This window comes from Bufo bufo, chromosome 10 (genome assembly GCF_905171765.1).
Source record: "Bufo bufo chromosome 10, aBufBuf1.1, whole genome shotgun sequence".
Lineage (NCBI taxonomy): Eukaryota > Metazoa > Chordata > Amphibia > Anura > Bufonidae > Bufo > Bufo bufo.
Genome location: NC_053398.1, coordinates 43,969,129 through 43,992,120, shown reverse-complemented (window position 1 = coordinate 43,992,120; position 22,992 = coordinate 43,969,129). Strand labels below are relative to the sequence as shown.

The following is a 22,992-nucleotide window of genomic DNA, read 5'->3' as shown; positions in this document are numbered from 1 at the left end:
CTGTCACTTTCTCTCTCTCTCTCTCTCTCTCTCTCTCTCTCTCTCTCTGGCACAGCCTATTCTGTCACTATCTTTCTGGCTTCTTAGGCTCAAGCGATGTGTCTGATCCCAACTGTAACAGGGCAGCAGATGTGGAATCTCTTCCAACTTTTCCACTATCATCTATCTGGTGTGGGGATTCGCTCTGGTAGTTAGGATTAGTGGGTGCAGCACAGAGGCAAAGTACAAGTTCTTGGTTTAAAACATCAGTGTTTATTTACACGTGAAAGCAAAACAAAAACGCAAGTTGCTTGGTGATCGTTCACACACATGAAAAGTTCATATACAAAACAGTCACCTTTTCTCCTGGGTGTTACTTCACACCCTGTTGGAAGTTCTGCTTTATCAAGTCCACAGGCAGGTGTTAGGCAGCCTGTTCACCCTCATAGGGGTCTGAGCCCTCCAGCCCGGCTCAAGCCGCGGATCCCAACACAGCCCTCAGATCACAGCACACAGACCTCCTCAGCTCCACTTTTAGACGGAGGTAATCCTTCCCACCTGGCAGTGCTGGCTGGTTTTTATGCCTGGCAAAACCCGGCTTGGAACATGGGGAGTAGTCACCCACCCAGCACTTTGACCACTCCCAGTAAGAGCCATCCCGGATCATCTATTACAGCCATACTAAGTATCAAGGTGTCAAACAGCAACTGCTGCTGATACATAAAAAGCGACTCTTACTCCACCAAGGCCAGGAACCTCGGTGACATGTACCTATCATCCACAATTATTCCTTGTACCTTCTTACACCTCCCATTTGTTCAACCCTGAGGGGGTGAACACATGCCATAAAGTATACCTGGGACAGGGCATCCGTGTTTTCCTGCAACCGGCCTGCCCTGTGTTCTATGGAGTACTTAAAGTTTTGTTAGGACAGGAACCACCTGGTGACTTGGGCATTTCTCTCTTTGGCCTGGCTCATCCACTTGAGAGGGGAGTGGTCAGTCACCAGGTGGAATGTTCTCCCCAACAAATAATAGCGGAGAGACTCGAGTGCCCACTTGATAGCCAGGCACTCTCTCTCCACTATACTGTACCCAGTCTCGGCTGAGGTGAGCTTGCGGCTTAGGAAGACAACGGGATGCTCCTCCCCGTTGACTTCCTGAAACAGTACAGCACCGAGGCCTACTTCGGAGGCGTCTGTCTGTACTATGAATTCCTGCTTGAAGTCGGGCTTTACCAAAACCGGGAACCCACACAGGGCCGACTTCAAAGTGGAGAAAGCCTCTTCTGCCTGGTCATTCCAGTGGACCGACACTGACTTGCGTCCCTTCAATAACCCTGTCAATGGTGCGGCAACAGTAGCAAGTGGGGAATAAATCTCATGTAATAGCCTATCATTCCTAGGAATGACTTTACTTGTTTAGTAGTGACAGGTCAGGGCCAATTTCTTATCTCCTCTATTTTGTTTACTTGGGGTTTGATCACTCTGCGCCCAATTACATACCCCAGGTATTTTGTCTCCTCTAACCCCATCGCGCATTTTTTGGGGGTTAGTGGTTAGTCCAGCTGTCACGGCCTTTGGTGTGTGCCGTGACACGGTTGCCGTGCATGCTGTTGCCAGTGGCAATGTGTTGTGGTTTAGCATGTAGGTGCCTCCTCCTTTCTCCTGGGGCCTTGCCTGTCTGGTGCCGGAGGGGTTAATTATTTAGCTGGTGGGGATTTAGGTGTGTCCTCGGTGTGGTCACGAGGTTTATATTGCCTGTGGCCTGTTGGCTGGGTTCAGTGTCCCTCCAGCCTTGCTGTGTGCTGGAGCTGTGCTCCTGCCAGTTCTCTACTATCTGCCCAGTGCTTGAGGGCCACCTTGTGGAACATACTGTAACAGTGGGGAGTGGGGGAAACCCCCCACTGTACAATGGGAAGCAGACGAGAAAACAACTAGGCCAGCGACTGGGATAAGGGAGCAGGTCACCTCCTAAAGCATCCCTAATCCTCTGGAGGACAAGCATCAATGCCCAAAACAGGAGGCGATCCATGCTGAACCCACAGCCAGCACAACAGAGATGCAACCAGCAAAACGGCCCAAAATTCCGGAACCACAGAGAGTGGACGAGGAGAGATTCCAACACAGGTAACGGTTCACACAACAATGGCGACACCAGTCACTGTGAACCACACCGTTAACAGAATCTCTCCTTTCACCCGGTTCACCCCTCTGGGAAACCATGGAGCCCACTTTCGCAGGCAGGTGGTAAATGCTGTTCCCCCTCTGAGGAACACAGAAGCCTCCTCACAACACACACTGTAATGCCTTGCATACATGCTGGGACAAACAACACCAACAGACCAGACATGTAACTACAAACAAGACGTACACCACACCAAACATAGGAACAAAAAAGGTGGGGAACATGGAGGATATAATAGGAAGACAATTTATGTCCAACATGTTCCCCACCTTTCTTGTTCCTATGTTTGGTGTGGGTTTACGTATACACCAGTTTTCTGAAGGGAGTCTACTACAGCCTGTGCTTTGGGTAGGTGACTTTCCCAGTCGGTACTGTGGATAGCAATATCGTCCAGGTAAGCCGAAGCGTACCGACGATGTGGTCGCAGCACAATGTCCATTAGCCTTTGGAAAGTGGTGGGGGCGCCATGCAGACCAAAGGGTAACACCTTATACTGGTATAGCCCCTCCGGTGTAACCCCAGTCATGCTGGATTATGGAAGTGTGTCCAGGGAGGTCTGAGAACACGTCCATGTCCCTACTGACGAACTCCCTGGCCTCCTGAGTCTGTTTAGAGGAGAGGCTGTCAGCAATCTTCACTGTGGCAACCGCTTCCCTTACATCAAACTGAGGGGCCGGAACCTCTCCTCCTAGAAAACTTGGCTGCGGGCTATCGTCAGTACTGGCCTCCCTATCGTTCCAAGGTTTGAGCAAATTCACATGGTACAGTACACCTGCTCCGGCTTCCGCCGCCCTAGCTAGTGTACCTTGTAGTTTACTTCTCTAACCTTTTCGAGTACCTTGTAGGGTCCCTGCCACCTATCCAGTAACCTACTCTCCACTGTCGGTACCAGAACCAAAACCCGATCTCCCGGGTTAAAGATGCGTACCCGAGCCTGCCGATTATACACCCTCCATATGTTCCTTTACCAGCGGCAACACGTTTTCCATACGTTCCTGCATCTGGGTAACATATTCAATAACGTTTTTATATGGTGTGCTTTGTTGCTCCCACGCCTCTTTGGCTATATCCAACAGACCACATGGATGTCTGCCATATAGGAGTTCGAAGTGTGAGAACCTAGTAGAGGTCTGGGGCACTTCTCGCACTGCAAACATAAGATAGGGCAGAAGGAGGTCCCAGTCCTTCCCATCCTTAGACACTACTCATTTTAACATGGTTTTTAATGTTTTATTAAACCTTTCTACTAGGTCGTCAGTTTGCGGGTGATAGACGGACGTTCGTATCTGCTTGATGTTCAGCAACTTACAGAGTTCCCGCATGACCTTGGACATAAAAGGGGTCCCCTTGTCAGTTGGAACCTCTTTAGGTAGCCCCACTCTGGAGAACATCTCCATTAACTCCTTTGAAATGAGTTTGGCCGATGTATGTCGCAGTGGCACCACCTCCGGGTACCGAGTGGCGTAGTCTAGGACTACCAAGATATGTTGGTGCCCTCTAGTCGACTTCAGTACTGGGCCTACAAGATCCATAGCGATTCTTTTAAATGGAGTATCGATAATCGGGAGAGGCACTAAGGGACTGCGGAACAGGTGCTGGGGGCTAGTTGCTTGGCAGGTCGGGCAAGACTTACAAAAGTTATCCACCTCTCTAAACACACCGGGCCAGTAAAACCGTTGTAGTATCCGGTCCTGTGTCTTCTGCAGTCCCAGATGACCCCCGAGAACATGTTGGTGGGCTAACTCTAACACGAGTTTTCGATAAGGTCTGGGCATCACCAACTGTTAAATGGGTTCACCCCGCAGCTGGTTTATCCAATATAGCATATTCTGGTGGATAACAAAACCGGGAAACATCGACTCGGCCCCAGGTTGTTGGGGTACCCCATCAACTATTACCACATTCTCCCAAGCCCGGGATAGGGTTGGGTCTCGGCTTTGGGCTGTACCGAAATTCTCCCCGGAGACGTTGAGGTCTGCCAACTCAGGTCCCGGTGGCAATTCCCCCACCATTAGGGTTGTCTCCCCCTCTTCCACCGAGGTGGCGGTCACCCCTACTGCTGGCCCTTCGGCCTCAGGTTCCCAGGGTTCTGGTCATCCTCCTGAACAAGGCCAATCTCCTGGGCTCACCCCTGATTTAGGGGTACCAGTCACTCTCACAACCCGGCCATAGGGCCGGGAAACCCGGAAAGTATCTCCCTATTATGAGTTTGTTGTGCAAGTTTGCGGCGACTGCCACTTTGTGGGTCCACCTGTCGGCTACCGTGGTTAGAGTCACCAGCGCTGTGGGGTAGTCTTTTAAGTCTCCGTGAATGCACATCACCCCAACTTTCTGGCCAGTATACTCAGCGGACCGCACTAGGGTAGCCCTTACTAGGGTCACCAAGCTCCCTGAGTCCAGCAGCGCCTCAGCTTGAGTGTCTCCCACTTCCACCTGGCACAAGTGGTCTAGAGCCTCCGAGGTACCTGTGGCACGCAGTTTCATAGCATACAGTGACTGACAGTAACCACCACTCAGCCCTTATATGGCCAGGTTCCTGACACCGCCAGCAGATTACCTGGGTCCGGCCCATAGTGGGAACCTCCCAGGTGGGTTTCGCCTGCTCATACCGTTGGGCCTGGGAGTTCTGGGGTTTACCTGTCCCCCTCCTGAAAGAACGCCCCTTAAGATTCTTAGTGGCCTTATAGCGTTCCACCGGGTCCTGAGCTGGAGAGGGGGTGGCAGCACCCTCCAAAATATGTCAGTCAATAGTCTATTCAGCATAGCCGTGGGACTCAGCACATCAGGCTGTAGCCACTTTTGCAAAAGGTGGAGTAAGTCATAATACTGGGATCTTGCAGGGCTCAACCGGCTTAAACCCCCATTGATGTACCTGCTGGGCCCGGACCAACACATTTACCCCACAGTCTTGCCAAAATCTCACCCTTTACCTCCGGGTAGTCGGACGCTTGATCGTCCGGCAAGTCGAAATATACGCGCTGGGACTCTGATCCCAGGAAGGGAGCGATGACCTCAGCCCACTGGTTTTGGAGCAGCTTTTCCCTGGTGGCCACTTTCTTGTACATCTCCAGGTAGGTTTCGATGTCGTCTGTGGGTGTCATCTAAGGGATCACTGCACGGACTGCTTTCCGGGCATCGTGGACGCTTGGGGTTGCTCCTGCTGTCTGCAAGGCCATCACGTGTTTTAGCAGCAACTGGTTGGTCTCTTGCTGTTGCTTATTAGCCTCCCGTTGGTGCAGGTTGGTCTCTCGCTGTTGTAGATTAGCTTCCACGAGGGCCTTCACAACAGCCTCTATTTTGTTGTGGGGTACGGGTTGTAATACCACTGGTTTGAGGTACAACATACAACCGTGCCCAAAAATGCAAATAAAAAATATATATATCAGCATTCTCGACAGCCTCACTGCACTTGCACACATCCTCCACTAAATGTGGGGATTCGCTCTGGAAAACGGAAAGGACGGATTCGGCACATGTCTGAGTTGAACGGAGCCCACAGGCCCCATAGACTATAATGGGGTCCGTTATACACAACTTTTGTCTCCGCTCCAAAATCTTCTGAGCGGAAATCTAACGGACCCTATTATAGTCTATGAGGCCCGTGGGCTCCGTTCGGCTCAGTTATGTGGCAAATCCATCCTTTCCGTTTTCCTGCCCCAAAAGTAAAGGCTGAACAGTGATGTGAACGAAGCCTTAACGGGTGCAGCACAGAGGCAAAATACAAGTTCTTGGTTCAAAACATCAGTGTTTATTCACACATGAAATCAAAACAAAAACGCAAGATGCTTGGTGATCATTCACACACATGAAAAGTTCATATACAAAACAGTCACCTTTTCTCCTGGGTGTTACTTCACACCCTGTTGGAAGTTCTGCTTTGTCAAGTCCACAGGCAGGCGTTAGGTGGCCTGTTCGCCCTCACAGGGGTCCGGATCCCAACACAGCCCTCAGATCACAGTACACAGACCTCCTCAGCTCCACTGTCAAACGGAGGTAATCCTTCCTACCTGGCAGTGCTGGCTGGTTTTTATGCCTGGCAAAACCCGGCCTGCAACATGGGGAGTAGTCACCCACCCAGCACTTTGACTACTCCCAGTAAGAGCCGTCCCAAATCATCTATTACAGCCATACTAAGTATCTGACACATAAAAACCGGCTCTTACTCCACCGAGGCCAGGAACCTCGGTGACACGTACCTATCATCCACGATGATTCCTTGTACCTTCTTACACTGGGTAAATGTGTTCATTGTTTCTTGGTGGTTGTCTGTTTGTGTCACTGCTCCGACCACTTGACTGACAAGTAAGTCCCAAGTGCTTGGCGCCAAAACACCCTTTGACTCCATGGCACCTCCATGCTACAGAGCTCCTTTACGAAGAAGGTGCCCTCAGTAATAGAGCCCATTGTCAATCTGAAGGAGAATGGGATCGAGGGAAACCTCTATGTACCAGCAAACGTAATGCAAGAGCTCTATACGTGACAGTTTTTTTTTCTGCACCTGCGTTTTTTGTTGTTTTTTTTTAATGGTAAAATAAGAGCTCCAGATGTTAGCTAAAGGTCTAGGGGAAATATGAAACGCAGGACATACAGGCATTTTTTTTTTTGCCCCTGGCATTTTTGTCCATTAGGTGGCATTTTTTCTCTTTTGTGCTTCTATTAAAAACACAACTTGCTGGTGTTTCTCAGTCCTTTTTACATCACTTTCTCTATAGGGGACAAATGCCTTGAAGAAAACACTAGTAAGCAAGCACACTGCAAAAACAACTAAAAAGAGGTCACCAAAAATGCAGGAAAAATAAACAGATGCCAGGAAAAAAACATCTAGTTATTTGGTGTTTTTACAGCCCCCAAAAATTGCCATACATTATACTTGTATATAGTGATGCTTAAAGGGAAGTTCCACTTGTTTGAAGCTATACTCTATCAACAGGCTAGGGGATAACTATTAGATCGGTGGGGGTCCAACAGCTGGGACCCCCACCAATCATGAGAATGGGGGCCCCGTACCTCCTTGTAGCCCCCCAGAAATGAATAGAGTGGCCGGTTGTGCATCAGTGCGGTCGCTCCATTAATTTGTATGGAAATTCCTGAGATAGGTGAGCGCTGTACTCGCCTATCACAAGACCTCCCATAGAAATAATAAGAGCGGCCAGGCAAATGTACGACTGACCGCTCCTGTCATTTCAGAGGGGCTGCAGGGGTATGGGCCCCCCGTTCTTGTGATTGGTGGGGTCCCAGCAGTAGGACCCCACCTATCCTAACAGTAATAGGATAACTTCAAACGATTTACTGATGACCTACCTTTTCAAAAGCTGTGGTACTAGTACCAGACACTGAAACTACACAGCACCATATACCTGCTGCCTGGTTCTTGTGCTGGATCTTGTGAAAACAGCTGATTGACATTAAAATGTTTTGCACCCGCGCGGAAAAATTGCACATTTTCCCGCGACGCACCCGCATCCTATCCGGCCCAAATCCATGACGCCCGTGTAAAAGAGGCCTAACTAATGACAGAAAGGAGCGGCTCTTGACCGACCGCACTGACTGTAACGGGGTTTGGTTTCCATTAGAAAACCCTGTATTTTACCGTATAAAAGGACACAGCATGGTAGCACTCTTCTCTCCTACATTTAGGATGGAATCTGCAACAGAAGCTTCTGCCAGATCCTCCAGCACAGAAGTGGGTAAACGCTAACATGGACTTCTGTGCACATAATCATCCCCCTGTTAGTCACAGCACGCTTTAGTCACATATAGGGGTCTTTTTTTCCCCCAGAAAAGGATTGAGAATCATTTGCCATCTGATCTGCGCCGAATTAGACCGGGGTCCCAGACATTTACCAGAGTCCGGATAAAGCACAGCCTCAGATCAATCACACGTCAGTGCAGTCTCCATGTTACACCGTCCTCCGGTCCATACTGGATCTGCAGTGTTAAACCTGCGCAGCGCTTCTCTAGGTGCACCCGCTACACGCTGCAGTAAGAGCGACTATCACTAGAGAGGAGGATCTCATATAGAAGGGCTCATGCACACGACTGTATGTGTTTTGTGGTCCGTGTAACATCCGTTTTTTTGCGGATCCATTGTAACAATGCCTATCTCTGTCCACAAAATGGACAAGAATAGGACATGTTCTATTTTTATGCCGAACGGACAAGAAACGGAATGCACACTGAGTCATTTGCCCTTTTTTTGCGGCCCAATTGAAGTGAATGGTTCCGCATACGGTCGTGTACTTGAGCCCTAAGGGTTTGGCTACATGACAATCTTGGTTGTGGGCCCCAGAATCGCGGTGTAGCAGCGCTAGCATAGAAATGAACAGAATTTCAGCACGACTTGCCCGCGGACTGCAACGCTGCCCCATTAATTCAACACTGCTTTATACGGCAAATGTGCGAGTCCCACTGCGGCCCCATTCATCTCTATGCTAGCACTGTGGTCCTTGGCACAACAGCCAAGGGACCTGACAGGAGGTATTCCCCTGATTTTGGGTTCGCTTTCATTGAGTTCCCATGTCCAGCATAGCGGTATGGTGCTGTGTGTGTATTGCTGCCAGTGTCACGGTGCGTTTTCTTATATTACAAGTTACGTGCACCTTTATAGCCCCCTGCCGCCACTGTATCCCCAGCCCCCATACAACAGCCTAGGCAGTAAATATTCCAAGCACATCAATCTGAATATTAATGCGCCGCGGTAACGCGTCTCTTCTCCTGCCGCCGCCGCCGCACGCCCCAACATCCTGATTCCAGATGCAGATATGCAAATATGGCGGCTGCTCGTCCAATGACGTGACGGTCAACACCTGGCAGGACCACGCCCCCTCTATATAAGCCGAGGAGAAGGCGTTGCTCCCGCGCCTCCTCCATGAGCGCGCTTCCTGTGCTCTCCCCGGCTCAGTGCGCGGTCCCGTGTCCTGCTCGCGCTGCTAGGTGTAGCCGGGGGCGCGCCGGGGCCGGAGAACTAGAGACACATCCTCCAGTTGTAAACCCGGTCACGTTACAGCTAAGCGCACCGGCTCCGGGGCTCCTTAGCTTCTCGTTGGCTCCGGGCGTTGCCCCCCTTTCTCTGTGGGGAAGATGCCCGCCGTGTCCAAGGGAGATGGCATGCGGGGCCTGGCCGTGTTTATCTCAGACATCAGGAACTGTGAGTATCCGGGAGAGCGGGGCAGATACGGGCTGAGGGGAGACATCACTGGACCGTTACTGGCCCTGGAGCCGGCAGGGGGCGCTCTGCTGGTGGCCCTGCTGAGGGGGGCCCTTACATTGTACCAGTCAAGGCCGTTGTATCCTATGGGAATGCAGTGAAGGTCAGGCCAGTGTGCCATCCATACATCCGGGCCTCTCCTATGGGCTTTACAATGATCTTTGCATCCTGGATATAAAAATGGCTGATTCACAATCTGATCTGTTACAATGTTGCAATATTTTGATGCAAAGTAATTTCTGCAACGATGAAGCTGATTTTTCATCCGTCGCCGCCCGTCAGTGTGTCCTATGCAGGTAGGTGAGATGTGCACCGCCGAAAATCCATCCCAAAGACCCATACATCAATTCTGTATTCACACAGGGCTGATCATGTGCTGGAGAAAAATCACCCTATATCAGTTATTAGTGATGTCTCCGGGAAAGCTGGGTAACCGCCTGGGGTGTCATCCATCTTTCCTAAAGTCCCGACTGTCAGTTCTGTCCAGTGATGCATCATCGAGGTCCCATGACCAGGTAGGATTATTGGTTGGCCACCCAGCTTTTCCGGAAACGGATCGACCTAAGAAGAAGAAGACATCTCAAGGACTGGTTTCATTGGAGACCTCTTATGGTCCTAACAATGGCTGAGGGTCTGGATCCAGAGTAGCGGACCCCTGGATGGACAGAAGGACCTGGTGGTGGGGGAAGGGAGCATCCTTGTAAATGATGGGAGCGGTACAGTCCACCATACGTCTTCTTTCATCACTAGGACGATCAGATCTAGGTGGAGAAGGGCGTTCCTTGATATTTGCCTTTCCAAATCTCCCTTTGGCCGGGTTCAGATGGCAGATTTTTCACGCTGAAAGCTGCAGAAAGCCTTGGCCGACCATCAGATTCCTGCCGCGTTTCGGCAGGCGGGTTAGCCCCATTCAATGGGATAAATCCACGTGGCCACCTGTCGTGGCAGAAAGTGACATGTCGGTTCTTTTTCTGCACTCCAATTCGCAGCTGAGTATTGGTTTGCGAATCAATGAGGCGCGGTTAGCGGTGGATTTTGCATCCATTTCAGCACAGATTATGCGCAGGAATCCACAGGAAGATTCCACTTTGTGAACATGCCCTTTAATGGTTTTTAACCAAGGGTGCGGAGTTGGTGAGCCAAACATCTGACCAAATTCCAACCCCCGAGCCCCGCTAGGTAGCATTGTTGTCTTCTTTTTTTTTTTTCATAAATGGGTCCCTTAGATTAATAGAACATAAGAGATACTGTATGTATATGAGTAACATTTCTAAGGTTGCCTAAATTCCCGTAAAAAAGTAAATATCCAGCAAACTGTGCATTTAATAAACTATTCTACAATATTACAGGGCATCTGTCAGTAGATTTGTCCCTATGACACTGGCTGACCTGTTACATGTGCACTTGGCAGCTGAAGACATCTGTGCTGGTCCCATGTTCATATGTGTCCGCATTACTGAGAAAAATGAAGTTTTTATATATGCAAATGAGTCTCTAGGAGCAACGGGGGCGTTACCATTACACCTAGAGGCTCTGCTCTCTCTGTAACTGCTGCACTTTGACAGGAGCAGGTGTGATGATGTTTTCACACCTGGCCCAATAATTTAAAGTGGCGATGGTGCGGCAGTTGCAGAGAGAGCTGAGCCTCTTTCACACAACAGTTTTATTTATTTTATTTTTTTTTTCGTTTGCGGGCCGTTTTTTTTCCGTTCCGTATACGGCACCATTCATTTCAATGGTTCCGCAAAAAAAACTGAATGTACTCCTTATGCATTCCGTTTTTCCGTTTTCCCGTTTTGTGTAAAGATAGAACATGTCCTATTATTGCCCGCAAATCACGTTCCGTGGCTCCATTCAAGTCAATGGGTCCGCAAAAAAAAAAAACGGAACACATACGGAATGTACTCCGTATGTCTTCCGTATCCGTTCCGTTTTTGTGGAACCATCCATTGAAAATGTTATGCCCAGCCCAATTTTTTCTATGTAATTACTGTATATTGTATATGCCATATGGAAAAACGGAAAGACAACGGAAACAAAAAACGGAACAACGGAACTGTGAAAAACGGACTGCAAAATACTGAAAAAGCCATACGGTCGTGTGAAAGAGGCCTAATGGTAACGCCCCATTTGCTCCTAGAGGCTCATTTGCATATTAAAACATAATTTTTCTCAGAAATGCGGACACATATGAACATGGGACCAACACAGATGCCTTCAGCTGCCAAGAGCACATGTAACAGGTCAACCAGTGTCAGAGGGACAAATCTGCTGACAGATGGGCTTTAAATGTGTGATCTGGGTGGTCTATCCTCATGATAGCTGGTGATCCGCCACCTGTCATTCCCACCCACCGATCAGTTGTCTGCGCCGTAATCTATGCACTTGAAAGGGAGCTACAGCACCCCAACGCGGTCACTTCACAGTGTACGGCGCCTTCTGCTTCCGGTCCCATCTACTGTACAGTTTCATGACACCGGTGGCTGCCCAAAGTAGTTGATTGGCCATCAATATCTAACTACCGGAAAATCCTTTTAATCCGTTTTTACTTTGCAGCCGGAGTTAGAGTTGGTACGTTTGTACTGGCTCCGGCTCCACCGCCCCCTTTACGTAACGCTGTATGATGTTGGGACGGCAGTGTACCGAGTAGTAACATGGTTCCTCTCCCTCATAGTAGTAAGGTGCCCATTTAAGGGGTTGTCTCATCTCGTCCACTGGGGGCATATGGCTAGGCTATGGGATCAATGTCAGGTGGATTCTACCTCAGGCACCTGCTCCTATATCCAGAACGGGCCCCCCTGAAGTGAAGGAGAGCGCACTGCGCAATCGCTACCACCCTGCATTTACCGTAATGTGAGTTTCAAAAAGAGCTGAGCACTGGCTCTGCTATTTCTGACAGTCCCATATTGGTGAACTTGCACAGTACGCTCTCCATTCACCGCTAAGATACTTCCGAAAATAGTGGAGCCAGCACTCTGCTTTTTCGGAACCCCCAGAGCAGTGAATGGATGGCGGCCGTTGTTCCTTCGCTGATGAAAACAAACAATAAAACACCATATTTTACCTACATAGGGTGCCTTCACACGCTGCAGATTTTGGCCTCATGCACACAAACGTATTTTGTTTCCGTGTCCATTCCGTTTATTTTTTTATCGCACCGTGTGCTATCCGCATCTGTATGTCTATTTCTGTTCCGTATCCCCGCCAAAAAAATATAACATGTCCTATTCTTGTCCGTTTTAGGCGTTGTTACAATGGATCTGCAAAAAACAAATGGATGGCATATGGATGTTTTTTTTTTTTTTTTCTGCAGATCTGCAATTTGCGGACCGCAAAACACATTCGGTCGTGTACATGTAGCCTTTGTTGCAGAAATTTCCATGACTGAAAATCAGTTCCAGAAATCCATGTGCTTGCCCGTCTCATCCAAGTCAATGGAACTGATTTTAAAGGGTTTCTGTCACCCCATTAAACCGTTTTTTTTTTTTTCTTTAATAATAATCCCTATAGTGCGATCTCATGATACATAATCAAATTGATAATTTTGGTTCAGTAGATTTTGCTAAAAAACGATTTTTAAAATATGGTAATTACCTTGCTACCAGCAAGTAGGGCGGCTACTTGCTGGTAGCAGCCGCATCCTCCGTTGGTAATGACGCCCCCTCGGCATGCTGATTGACAGGGCCAGGGAAGGGAATCCTTCTCTGCTGGCGCTGTTAGAATTTGAAATCTCGCGCCTGCGCCGTACCTGGCTTCAATCGGCGCAGGCGCACTGAGAGGCGGCCGCTCTGCTCGACCGCTCCATCCTCAATGCGCCTGCGTCGATGACGTCATTGCATACACCCGGAAGAGAAGACGCCGGCGTCTTCTCTTCCGGGTGTATGCAATGACGTCATCGACGCAGGCGCATTGAGGATGGAGCGGTCGAGCAGAGCGGCCGCCTCTCAGTGCGCCTGCGCCGATTGAAGCCAGGTACGGCGCAGGCGCGAGATTTCAAATTCTAACAGCGCCAGCAGAGAAGGATTCCCTTCCCTGGCCCTGTCAATCAGCATGCCGAGGGGGCGTCATTACCAACGGAGGATGCGGCTGCTACCAGCAAGTAGCCGCCCTACTTGCTGGTAGCAAGGTAATTACCATATTTTAAAAATCGTTTTTTAGCAAAATCTACTGAACCAAAATTATCAATTTGATTATGTATCATGAGATCGCACTATAGGGATTATTATTAAAGAAAAAAAAAAAAAACGGTTTAATGGGGTGACAGAAACCCTTTAAGTCACAGAAATTTTTTCAACAAAACCCACATTGTGTGAGTGCGCCCTCATTCCACTTCTGTTCCCGTGCCGCCACTTTGGTGACTGCTTACTGTGATGCATTGGTGACATGGCCAGGAATAAGCGCTGCAGTCTCAGCGGTGTATGGTACGGATGAGCGGTACCTTGGAACCGAACCCAAGTTTGGTAAAAGTTTTTATTTTTTTTACAGTTAAATTGATTTATGAAGTTATGTGAAGTCTCGCGAGACTTTGCGAAGTAATAACTTGGGCTCATAGGAGCCAATACATTCTAATACTTCAAATATGGTATGGGACCTCCGAGGCCATTGATTGGCTGCAGTGGTCATGTTGGTCTACGGGTATGTCACTGCTGCAGTCAAGTAAACAATGCCGGAGCGTTAGAGGAAGAATAAATGGTTAAGTAGTGCTTCTTTTAGTGTTCTGTCACATTTCATTACAATTGTTTTGTCCAACTAAGGCCTCTTTTACACTTGCGTTGTCCGGATCCGGCATGTACTCCACTTGCCGGAATTACACGCCGGATCCGGAAAAACGCAAGTGTACTGAAAGCATTTGAAGACGGATCCGTCTTCAAAATGCGTTCAGTGTTACTATGGCACCCAGGACGCTATTAAAGTCCTGGTTGCCATAGTAGTAGTGGGGAGCGGGGGAGCAGTATACTTACAGTCCGTGCGGCTCCCGGGGCGCTCCAGAATGACGTCAGAGCGCCCCATGCACATGGATGACGTGATCCATGTGATCACGTGATCCATGCGCTTGGGGCGCCCTGACGTCACTCTGGAGCGCCCGGGGAGCCGCACAGACGGTAAGTATGCTGCTCCCCCGCTCCCCGCTACACTTTACCATGGCTGCCAGGACTTTAGCGTCCCGGCAGCCATGGTAACCATTCAGATGCGGCAATGCGCCGAAACGACGTTTAGCTTAAGGCCGGATCCGGATCAATGCCTTTCAATGGGCATTAATTCCGGATCCGGCCTTGCGGCAAGTCTTCAGGATTTTTGACCGGAGCAAAAAGCGCAGCATGCTGCGGTATTTTCTCCGGCCAAAAAACGTTCCGTTCCGGAACTGAAGACATCCTGATGCATCCTGAACGGATTTCTCTCCATTCAGAATGCATTAGGATAATCCTGATCAGGATTCTTCCGGCATAGAGCCCCGACGACGGAACTCTATGCCGGAAGACAAGAACGCAGGTGTGAAAGAGCCCTTAGAGGATTCCTTTTAAAGGGATTGTGCCGTGCATGACCTAGTGTCAGGATAGGTCATCAATATCAGATTGGCGGGGTCCGACTCCCGGTAATCCCACAGTCAGCTGTTTGAAGAGGTAGCGGTGCTTGTACAAGCACTGCTTTCGCTTCAAAATTACCTACGCGTCATTTCTTTTGTAGAGGCGGCACAATGTAATTACAACTGCTCCATTCCTTTCAAGTGAATGTGATGAACAGTTGTAGTTCCACTGCACTACTGCTGCAAAGGAGTCGGACTGCACAACCCCTTTAGGCTAGGACTACAGGACAACATTTGTCGCGCGACAATTTTTATAATGATAGTCTATGGTGTTGAACTGTGACATGATGCGATGGATTTTTCTGCGACTGTTGCTTCGCAGTCGCAGCACGTCGCCTGGCACATTGCGACACCATAGACTATCATTATAAAAATTGTTGCATGACATTGGTGCAACAAAAGTTGCAGTGTAGTTGTACCCTATCTGTCGCGCGACACATGTCGTCGTGTAGATCTAGCCTTAAAGAATCACTCCCACAGGTCTCTGACCTGTATTCTCTGTAAACTGTAGTGAAGGTAATCTTCCTACCCATGACTGTATTTGTGAGTTATAACCTCCCTTCTGATCCTCAGCTGTGTCATGTGACCAGCACTCAGATCTCCAACTGACACAGGACAGGAAGTCAGTTACTTCTCATTTATTCCTATGAGACTGACATTGAGGCTCCCATAGGAATACACTGAGAAACTGACTTCCTGTCCACACATAAGATGCTGTGTTATTTGGAAAGTCAGAGTTGGTCACATGACACAGCTGAGGATCAGAAGGGAGGTTATAACTTACAAATACAGTCTCTGGTAAGAAGATTACTTTCACTACAGATTACATCATGTACCTTTCTAGCAGGTCAGAGAAGAAAATGTTTTGTGGTAGTTCTTTAACACTAGTAAACCACAAGATGCCCACTGAAAATGTGTGCAGGGGAGTTGAAAGTAAAGCGCCCATTATGTTTATTCATGCATTCTTCACTGACCTGTACAGTGGTGCTTGAAAGTTTGTGAACCCTTCAGAATTTTTCTATACCCTTGCATAAATTTGACCTAAAACTATGTTAGATTTTCACAAAAGACCTAAAAGTAGATAAAGATCACCAAAAACTGTTAACTGTTGAGCGATAATAACTTTAGAGCAAGGCATTTTTCTCTGTTGTTATATATTACTAAGGCCTCATGCACACGACCGTTGTGTGCACCCGTGGCCGTTGTGCCGTTTTCCGTTTTTTTTCGCGGACCCATTGACTTTCAATGCGTCCGTGGAAAAATCGGAAAATGCACCGTTTTGCAGCCGCATCCGTGATCCGTGTTTCCTGGCAGTGAAAAAAATATGACCTGTCCTATTTTTTTCACGGCCAACGGTTCACGGACCCATTCAAGTCAATGGGTCCGTGAAAGAACACGGATGCACACAAGATTGGCATCCGTGTCCGTGATCCGTGGCCGTAGGTTAGTTTTTATACAGACGGATCCGAAGATCCGTCTGCATAAAGCTTTTTCAAAGCTGAGTTTTCACTTCGTGAAAACTCAGAACCGACAGTATATTCTAACACAGAAGCGTTCCCATGGTGATGGGGACGCTTCTAGTTAGAATACACTACAAACTGTGTACAAGACTGCCCCCTGCTGCCTGGCAGCACCCGATCTCTTACAGGGGGCCGTGATCAGCACAATTAACCCCTTCAGGTGCGGCACCTGAAAGGGTTAATTGTACTATCATATTCCCCTGTAAGAGATCAGGGCTGCCAGGCAGCAGGGGGCAGACCCCCCCCCCCCCCCCCCCCCAGTTTGAATATCATTGATGGCCAGTGCGCCCCCCCCCCTCTATTGTAATAATTCGTTGGTGGCACAGTGTGCGCCCCCCATCGGCCCCCCCTCCCTCTATAGCATTAACAACATTGGTGGCCAGTGTGCGGCCTCCCATCTCCCCCCCCCATCATTGGTGGCAGCGGAGTTCCGATCGGAGTCCCAGTTTAATCGCTGGGGCTCCGATCGGTAACCATGGCAACCAGGACGCTACTACAGTCCTGGTTGCCATGGTTACTTAACAATAGTACAATAGTAGAAGATTCATACTTACCTGCTGCTGCGATGTTCGTGTCCGGCCGGGAGCTCCACCTACTGGTAAGTGACAGCCTCAGGTCTGTGCGGCGCATTGCTAAATGAACTGTCACTTACCAGTAGGAGGAGCTCCCGGCCGGACACGAACATCGCAGCTCCCAGGTAAGTATGAATCTTTTACTATTGTACTATTGCTAGTAACCCGCTGCCACCAATGATCGGGGGGGGGAGATGGGAGGCCGCACACTGGCCACCAATGCTGTTAATGCTATAGAGGGAGGGGGGGCCGATGGGGGGCGCACACTGTGCCACCAACGATTTATTACAATAGAGGGAGGAAGGGGGGGCGGGGGGGCGCACACTGTGCCACCAACGATTTATTACAATAGAGGGAGGAAGGGGGGGGGGGGGGCGGGGGGGCGCACACTGTGCCACCAACGAATTATTACAATAGAGGGAGGAAGGGGGGGGGGGGGGTCTGCCCCCTGCTGCCTGGCAGCCCTGATCTCTTACAGGGGGATATGATAGTACAATTAACCCCTTCAGGTGTGGCACTTGAGGGGTTAATTGTGCTGATCACGGCCCCCTGTAAGAGATCGGATGCTGCTAGGCAGCAGGGGGCAGTCATGTAAACAGTTTGTAGTATATTCTAACTAGAAGCGTCCCCATCACCATGGGAACGCCTCTGTGTTAGAATATACTGTCGGAAATGAGGTTTCACGATCTAACTCATATCCGACAGTATATTCTAACATAGAGGCATTCCCATGGTGATGGGGACGCTTCAAGTTAAAATATACCATCGGATTGGAGAAAACTCCGATCCGATGGTATAAAAGGGACTCCGGACTTTACGTTGAAAGTCAATGGGGACGGATCCGTTTGAAATGGCACCATATTGTGTCAACGTCAAACGGATCCGTCCCCATTGACTTGCATTGTAATTCAGGACGGATCCGTTTGGCTCCGCACGGCCAGGCGGACACCAAAACGACTTTTTTTTCATGTCCGTGGATCCTCCAAAAATCAAGGAAGACCCACGGACGGAAAAACGGTCACGGAAAAACGGGACCCGTTTTTGCGGACCGCAAAAAAATACGTTCGTGTGCATGAGGCCTAAGTTTTATTATTTTTTTTATATTCGCCTGTACTATTCATTGACACAAAGTTGTGTAAAATTACAATGACCGTTTAAAGATGCACCGATCTGATGGAACCAGTTGTAGGTATCGGTGTGGATCCATTGATCGGGTCTCTTCATCAGTAACATGTATGTCAAAATGTGCCTTACGTTCTAAAGCCTCTAATTTCCTGCACGCTTGGCTTCATCCTTCTGATCTTGTGGCTAAAAACTTTTAATCTGGGATTTGTTAACTTTAAACTCGAGATTAGTTGAGACCCTTCGTGAAAATGCCCTCGTGTGAGAATTCCACAGAAAAATGGTGAAATAGGGGTTTATTCACACAGTGTGGTGAAGTGTTGATTCATGAGGTTGCCTGTGCGGATGAAGCTGAGGATAGTGCGTTGTGTATGGTCTTGGAGCTGCTGGAGGTTCATCTCCGGTATGCAGAAATGGCTGGTTATGACATGTACAGTGATTGGCTGTAGTGGCACACGTGATTCCCCATCCCTTCCGGAAGTTGATGAGTGGGGGTCAGAGTGTGGGGACCGAAGGAGCTGGTAGTGAGTGGAGGAGAGCAGGTAAGTACTGGTATGCTTCCCTCCGGGAGTCCAGCGGAGAGGGAGGGGCTGCCCAAAAGTGTTTGAAAGCTAGACAACCCTTGTGAAATTTGCAAAAAAAGGTGGACCAACAATACGGTTGTGTGCTTGAGGCCTTAGAATACTGTTGAAACCACAGTTTTTGGTGGGACTTTTGGACGTTCTAGTAAATGGGGCCGTACAGAGCCTTACAGACCCCTGGAAATGCCGGAGTGCGCAGAGGTCCGGCAGGGAACAACCGTATCGCTAACACTAGTCTGCAACAAGCCTTATGTGTATGAGGAGCTCCCGGCTGTCCACCGACATCATCTAGATTTCAGTGCCCCATCCTCCTGTTCTCCCAGGGGATAAGCCTGTATTTGTATGGAGGAGTCGGGAGACGTGTCTGGCTCTACTGTTGCTGATCTACAAACTCTTTGCCCCCCTCTTTGCTCTGTGGACCACCTCCCTGACGTAGACCGGGTCAGTCCTCACTCCACTTGCCTCCCTTTGTGACATGTTCCATCTGGTTTAGCATAGGCCCAGGGCACACATGGCAGTGGAGAACTAGCTGGTTTCATCTTCCTATAGCCAAAGATCCCTTTGAAATAAGTTTAAATTGCTGCATTCATCAGGGAGTCCAATCAACAGGTTGCCCACCAGGCTTTAGGTATTTGCCGATCTCTCTGGTTTATAGAGGATCCAACAACAGTTTTATGTCATTGGACTGCTGCCTTTCTCTCTGGGTTTCCCACTGATCTAACAGTAATCTAGTAATCCCCTATCCTGTGGATAAGGGCTAACTTTACATAACCGGAGTACCCCTTAAGGTCCTTTTAAAAGGACCGATGTATTAACTATTGGAAATGAACCAGACGTTCCTGATAATTTCCTGATCGTCAGCGGAGATGAGGACTGCATTTCCATGCAGAAATGAGGACAAACAATCATTACGGTGAATGCTTGTCCCCATAGAAAATCATTGTTCCAGCACAGCAGATAACTGTTCAGACAGCTTTGGCTCTTTCATTGAGTAGTCGCTGGCACCTTTCACACAGGGCAATTATTGGGAAGAAGTATTTTATACAAGCGCTCATCCCTGGTAATCGGCCTGATCATCGGTCTGTGTAAAAGGCCTATCTTGTCTTGAATTCCGCAATTAAAGAGGTATTCCCATCACAGACATGGGTGCATATCGCTAGGATATGTCTCCATTTTCTGATAGGTGCGGGTCGCACCGAGAACGGAGCCGGGAGAGCTGTGGCTGGAGGACCCCGTTCACCACCAAGCGCTGCTCCCTGCTGCACCCATAGAAGTGAATGGGAACGCACCGCACACGCTCCCATTTATTTCTATGGGGCAGTTGGAAATAGCCGAGCCAGCGCTTGGCTATTTTCGATGGCCCCATCAAAATTAATGGAAGGCGGCTGCGCATGCGCAGTGCACTCTCCATTCATCTTCCCTCTCAGTTCTCATTCCCCCATTGTGGGAATACCCCTTTAAGTCTGTGCTATAAAACTGTAAGGGCTGTGGGGATTTTATCTGGTAGACAGGCTAGCAGATGCAGTGTAGAGGCAACCACAAAATCTTTAAACAGTTCAGTGTTTTATATTCACACATAAGGCCTCATGCACTCGACCGCTGTTTGGGTCTGCATCCGAGCCGCCGTTTTGGCGGCTCGGATGCGGACCCATTCACTTCAATGGGGCCGCAAAAGATGCGGACAGCACTCCATGGCTCCGTTCCGCGGCCCCGCAAAAAAAATATAACGTCCTATTCTTGTCCGCACTTTGCGGACAAGAATAGGCATTTATATTGCCGGCTCCCGTTCCGTTCTGCAAATTGCGGAAGGCAACACGGGCGGCTTCCGTTTTTTGCGTATCCGCGGTTTGTGGACCGCAAAAAACGGCACGGTCGTGTGCATAAGGCCCAAGGAAAAACAAAAAGTGAAATTTTGCAGTCTAGGTGTTTGTTCATAACATGAAAAGTCCACAGAACAAGAACCTGCACCTGGTTTGCAGTTTCTCCACCTGTGGTCCACGGCAGGCTTTAGGGGCCTGTTTCTCAGCATGCGGCTCCCAGCCCTTTTGCACTGCACAAGTTTTCAGATCCCAAAACACACAGGGACTGACAGCGCTCCACTGTCAGAGAGGCGTAATCCACACACAGCTGAGACTGCTGGCTGGGTTTGATATTGGCCAGTAAAGACCTGGGCTGAAGCGTGGGGAGCAGCCACCCACCCAGCACTTTGGCTACTCCCAGTAAGAGCCGGCCCGGATCAGCTTACAGCCATACTAAAATAGCAACGTGTCAACCAGCAATAGCTGCCGCTGACACTTGAAAATACTGACTCTTACTTCACCGAGGCCAGGAACCTCGGTGAGACATACCTTCCGTCAACAACGGACCCTTGTGCCTTCCTACAGGCTCATGCTCACAAACGTATTTTTTTTGTCCATTCCGCAAATAAATAGAACATGTCCTATTTTTGTCCACAGTACGGACAAGGAGGGGACTGTTTTATTAGGGGCCAGCTGTTCCGTTCTGCAAGATTTGGAATGCACATGGCCTGTATCCGTGTTTTGCGAATCCGCAATTTGTGAACCACAAAGGAACAACGATCGCGTGCAAAAAAAAAAGTTGAGAACTTATATCTCTATCTGATTTTGGCTCCAAAACTGTATAAAAAAAAAACCTGGATGTATGGCAACCCCCTAACTGAAAAAAGCCTCGCATATGGGGGTTCAGCATATGGGGGTTCACTTTACTCCCAAGGCTTATCAGTCATTTTCCTGTGTAGTATAGTGCATTAAATAACCCTGGTTTAACAAGGCAGTTCTGTACTACTGAATATTGTGACTCATGAAGCATGTCGTAATCCCAGATTAGGCGACTCTAAACCTCACCACATTATGGCCTTGCTGACCGGAGGCCTGTCTGTGTGGAAAGCTTAGGCAAGCCGTGGCCCTGAGGAGGTGGCTGTCCTCCCGGATATGCTGGATAAGATGTGGATGAGAGCTCGGCTTTCCCTAGTAATGTATCACGATGATGAATGCCCTGCATTGGCGTTGGTAGGGTCTGCTCTGCTTTATGCTTCATGCACCTGACCATGTCGATACTGTGGTCCTCAAACCACGGATCTGCAAAATATGGACACCGACCGTGGGCAGTCCGCATTTTTCTCGCATCCATCAGTAGAAATGACGCTCAAGAATAGGACATATTATAGGGTTTGGATAACCCCTTTAAGCCTAGTGGTATCGGTGGAGTATAGATGACACACAGAGGGAAAAAAATGGACACATGGGCCACAGATATCTTCACGGATAAACTAATGACACCATGTAAAGACACCCTTTCGAGGCATTTGGGGAGGGGGGAATTTTATCAAAACTGGTGTAAAGTAGAACTGGCTTAGTTGCCCATAGCAACCAGTCAGATTCCACCTTTCATTTTCCAAAGGGGCTCTGAAACATGAAAGGTAAAAGCTGATTGGTTGTTATGGGCAACTAAGCCAGTTCTGCTTTATAGCAGCTTTGATAAATCTCTCTTTTGGTGTTTTTTTTTTTTTTCTTGCCACACTAAGGGTCCATCAACACGTCCGTAGAACCCCCATGTTCTATTTTTTTTCTGGAGCCGCGGACCGGAAGATCGGGGCCGATCTCCGGAAATGCGGATGCGGAGAGCACACTGTGTGCTCTCCGCATCCATTCCTGCCCCATAGAGAATTAATGGGTCCGCACCTTGCGGAACGGATGGCGACCATTCTACGGATGTGTGAATGGACCCTACGCTGCAGATATTGTTGCAGAAAATCTGTTCCGTTCACCTGAAGGGCTCGTAGAATTCCTTGTGCTTTCTGCACCATTCAAATGAATGAATTGATTTTCAGTCGTGGAATTTTCTGCAACAAAATCCGCAGTGTGCGAAGTCACCGTAAAAGTGTGAGTGATTATTCCAGAGCTGCATTCCCAATTCTGCCGAGAGTCCTGGAATCTACTGAATTACAGACCGCATTAGGTCAGTGTCATTTAGGAGATTCCAGGACTCTCAGGGTCACACAGTCTTATAAATCATTTGTGAATAGAGTTGAGCGAACTCCTTTTGGCAGGGTCGGGGTTTAAGTGAATTACGTAATGGATTCTGTTCTAACAGAATCCATCATGTAATTCAATGCCGGCATGCCGCATAATACAAGTGCACGGCCAGCTCCGAGGGGTCCGTTCTGCTGGCCACACACTTGTATTATGACGGCGTGCCTCTAAAGGCATTCCGTTTGCCAT

The 22,992-nt window shown here is 48.9% G+C and overlaps 1 protein-coding gene across 2 annotated transcripts in view; it reads left to right on the top strand.

Moving 5' to 3' along the window:
- The first annotated feature begins 9,044 nt into the window (after positions 1 to 9,044).
- The window catches only part of AP2A2 (adaptor related protein complex 2 subunit alpha 2), a 96,110-nt gene continuing 82,162 nt past the window's right edge, over positions 9,045 to 22,992 (top strand). For both annotated transcript variants that reach the window (XM_040410431.1, XM_040410430.1), the window contains exon 1: positions 9,045 to 9,312. In XM_040410431.1, the coding sequence (XP_040266365.1) occupies positions 9,246 to 9,312 (67 nt within the window). In that variant the 5' untranslated portion in view covers positions 9,045 to 9,245. The remainder of the gene's footprint in view (positions 9,313 to 22,992) is intronic.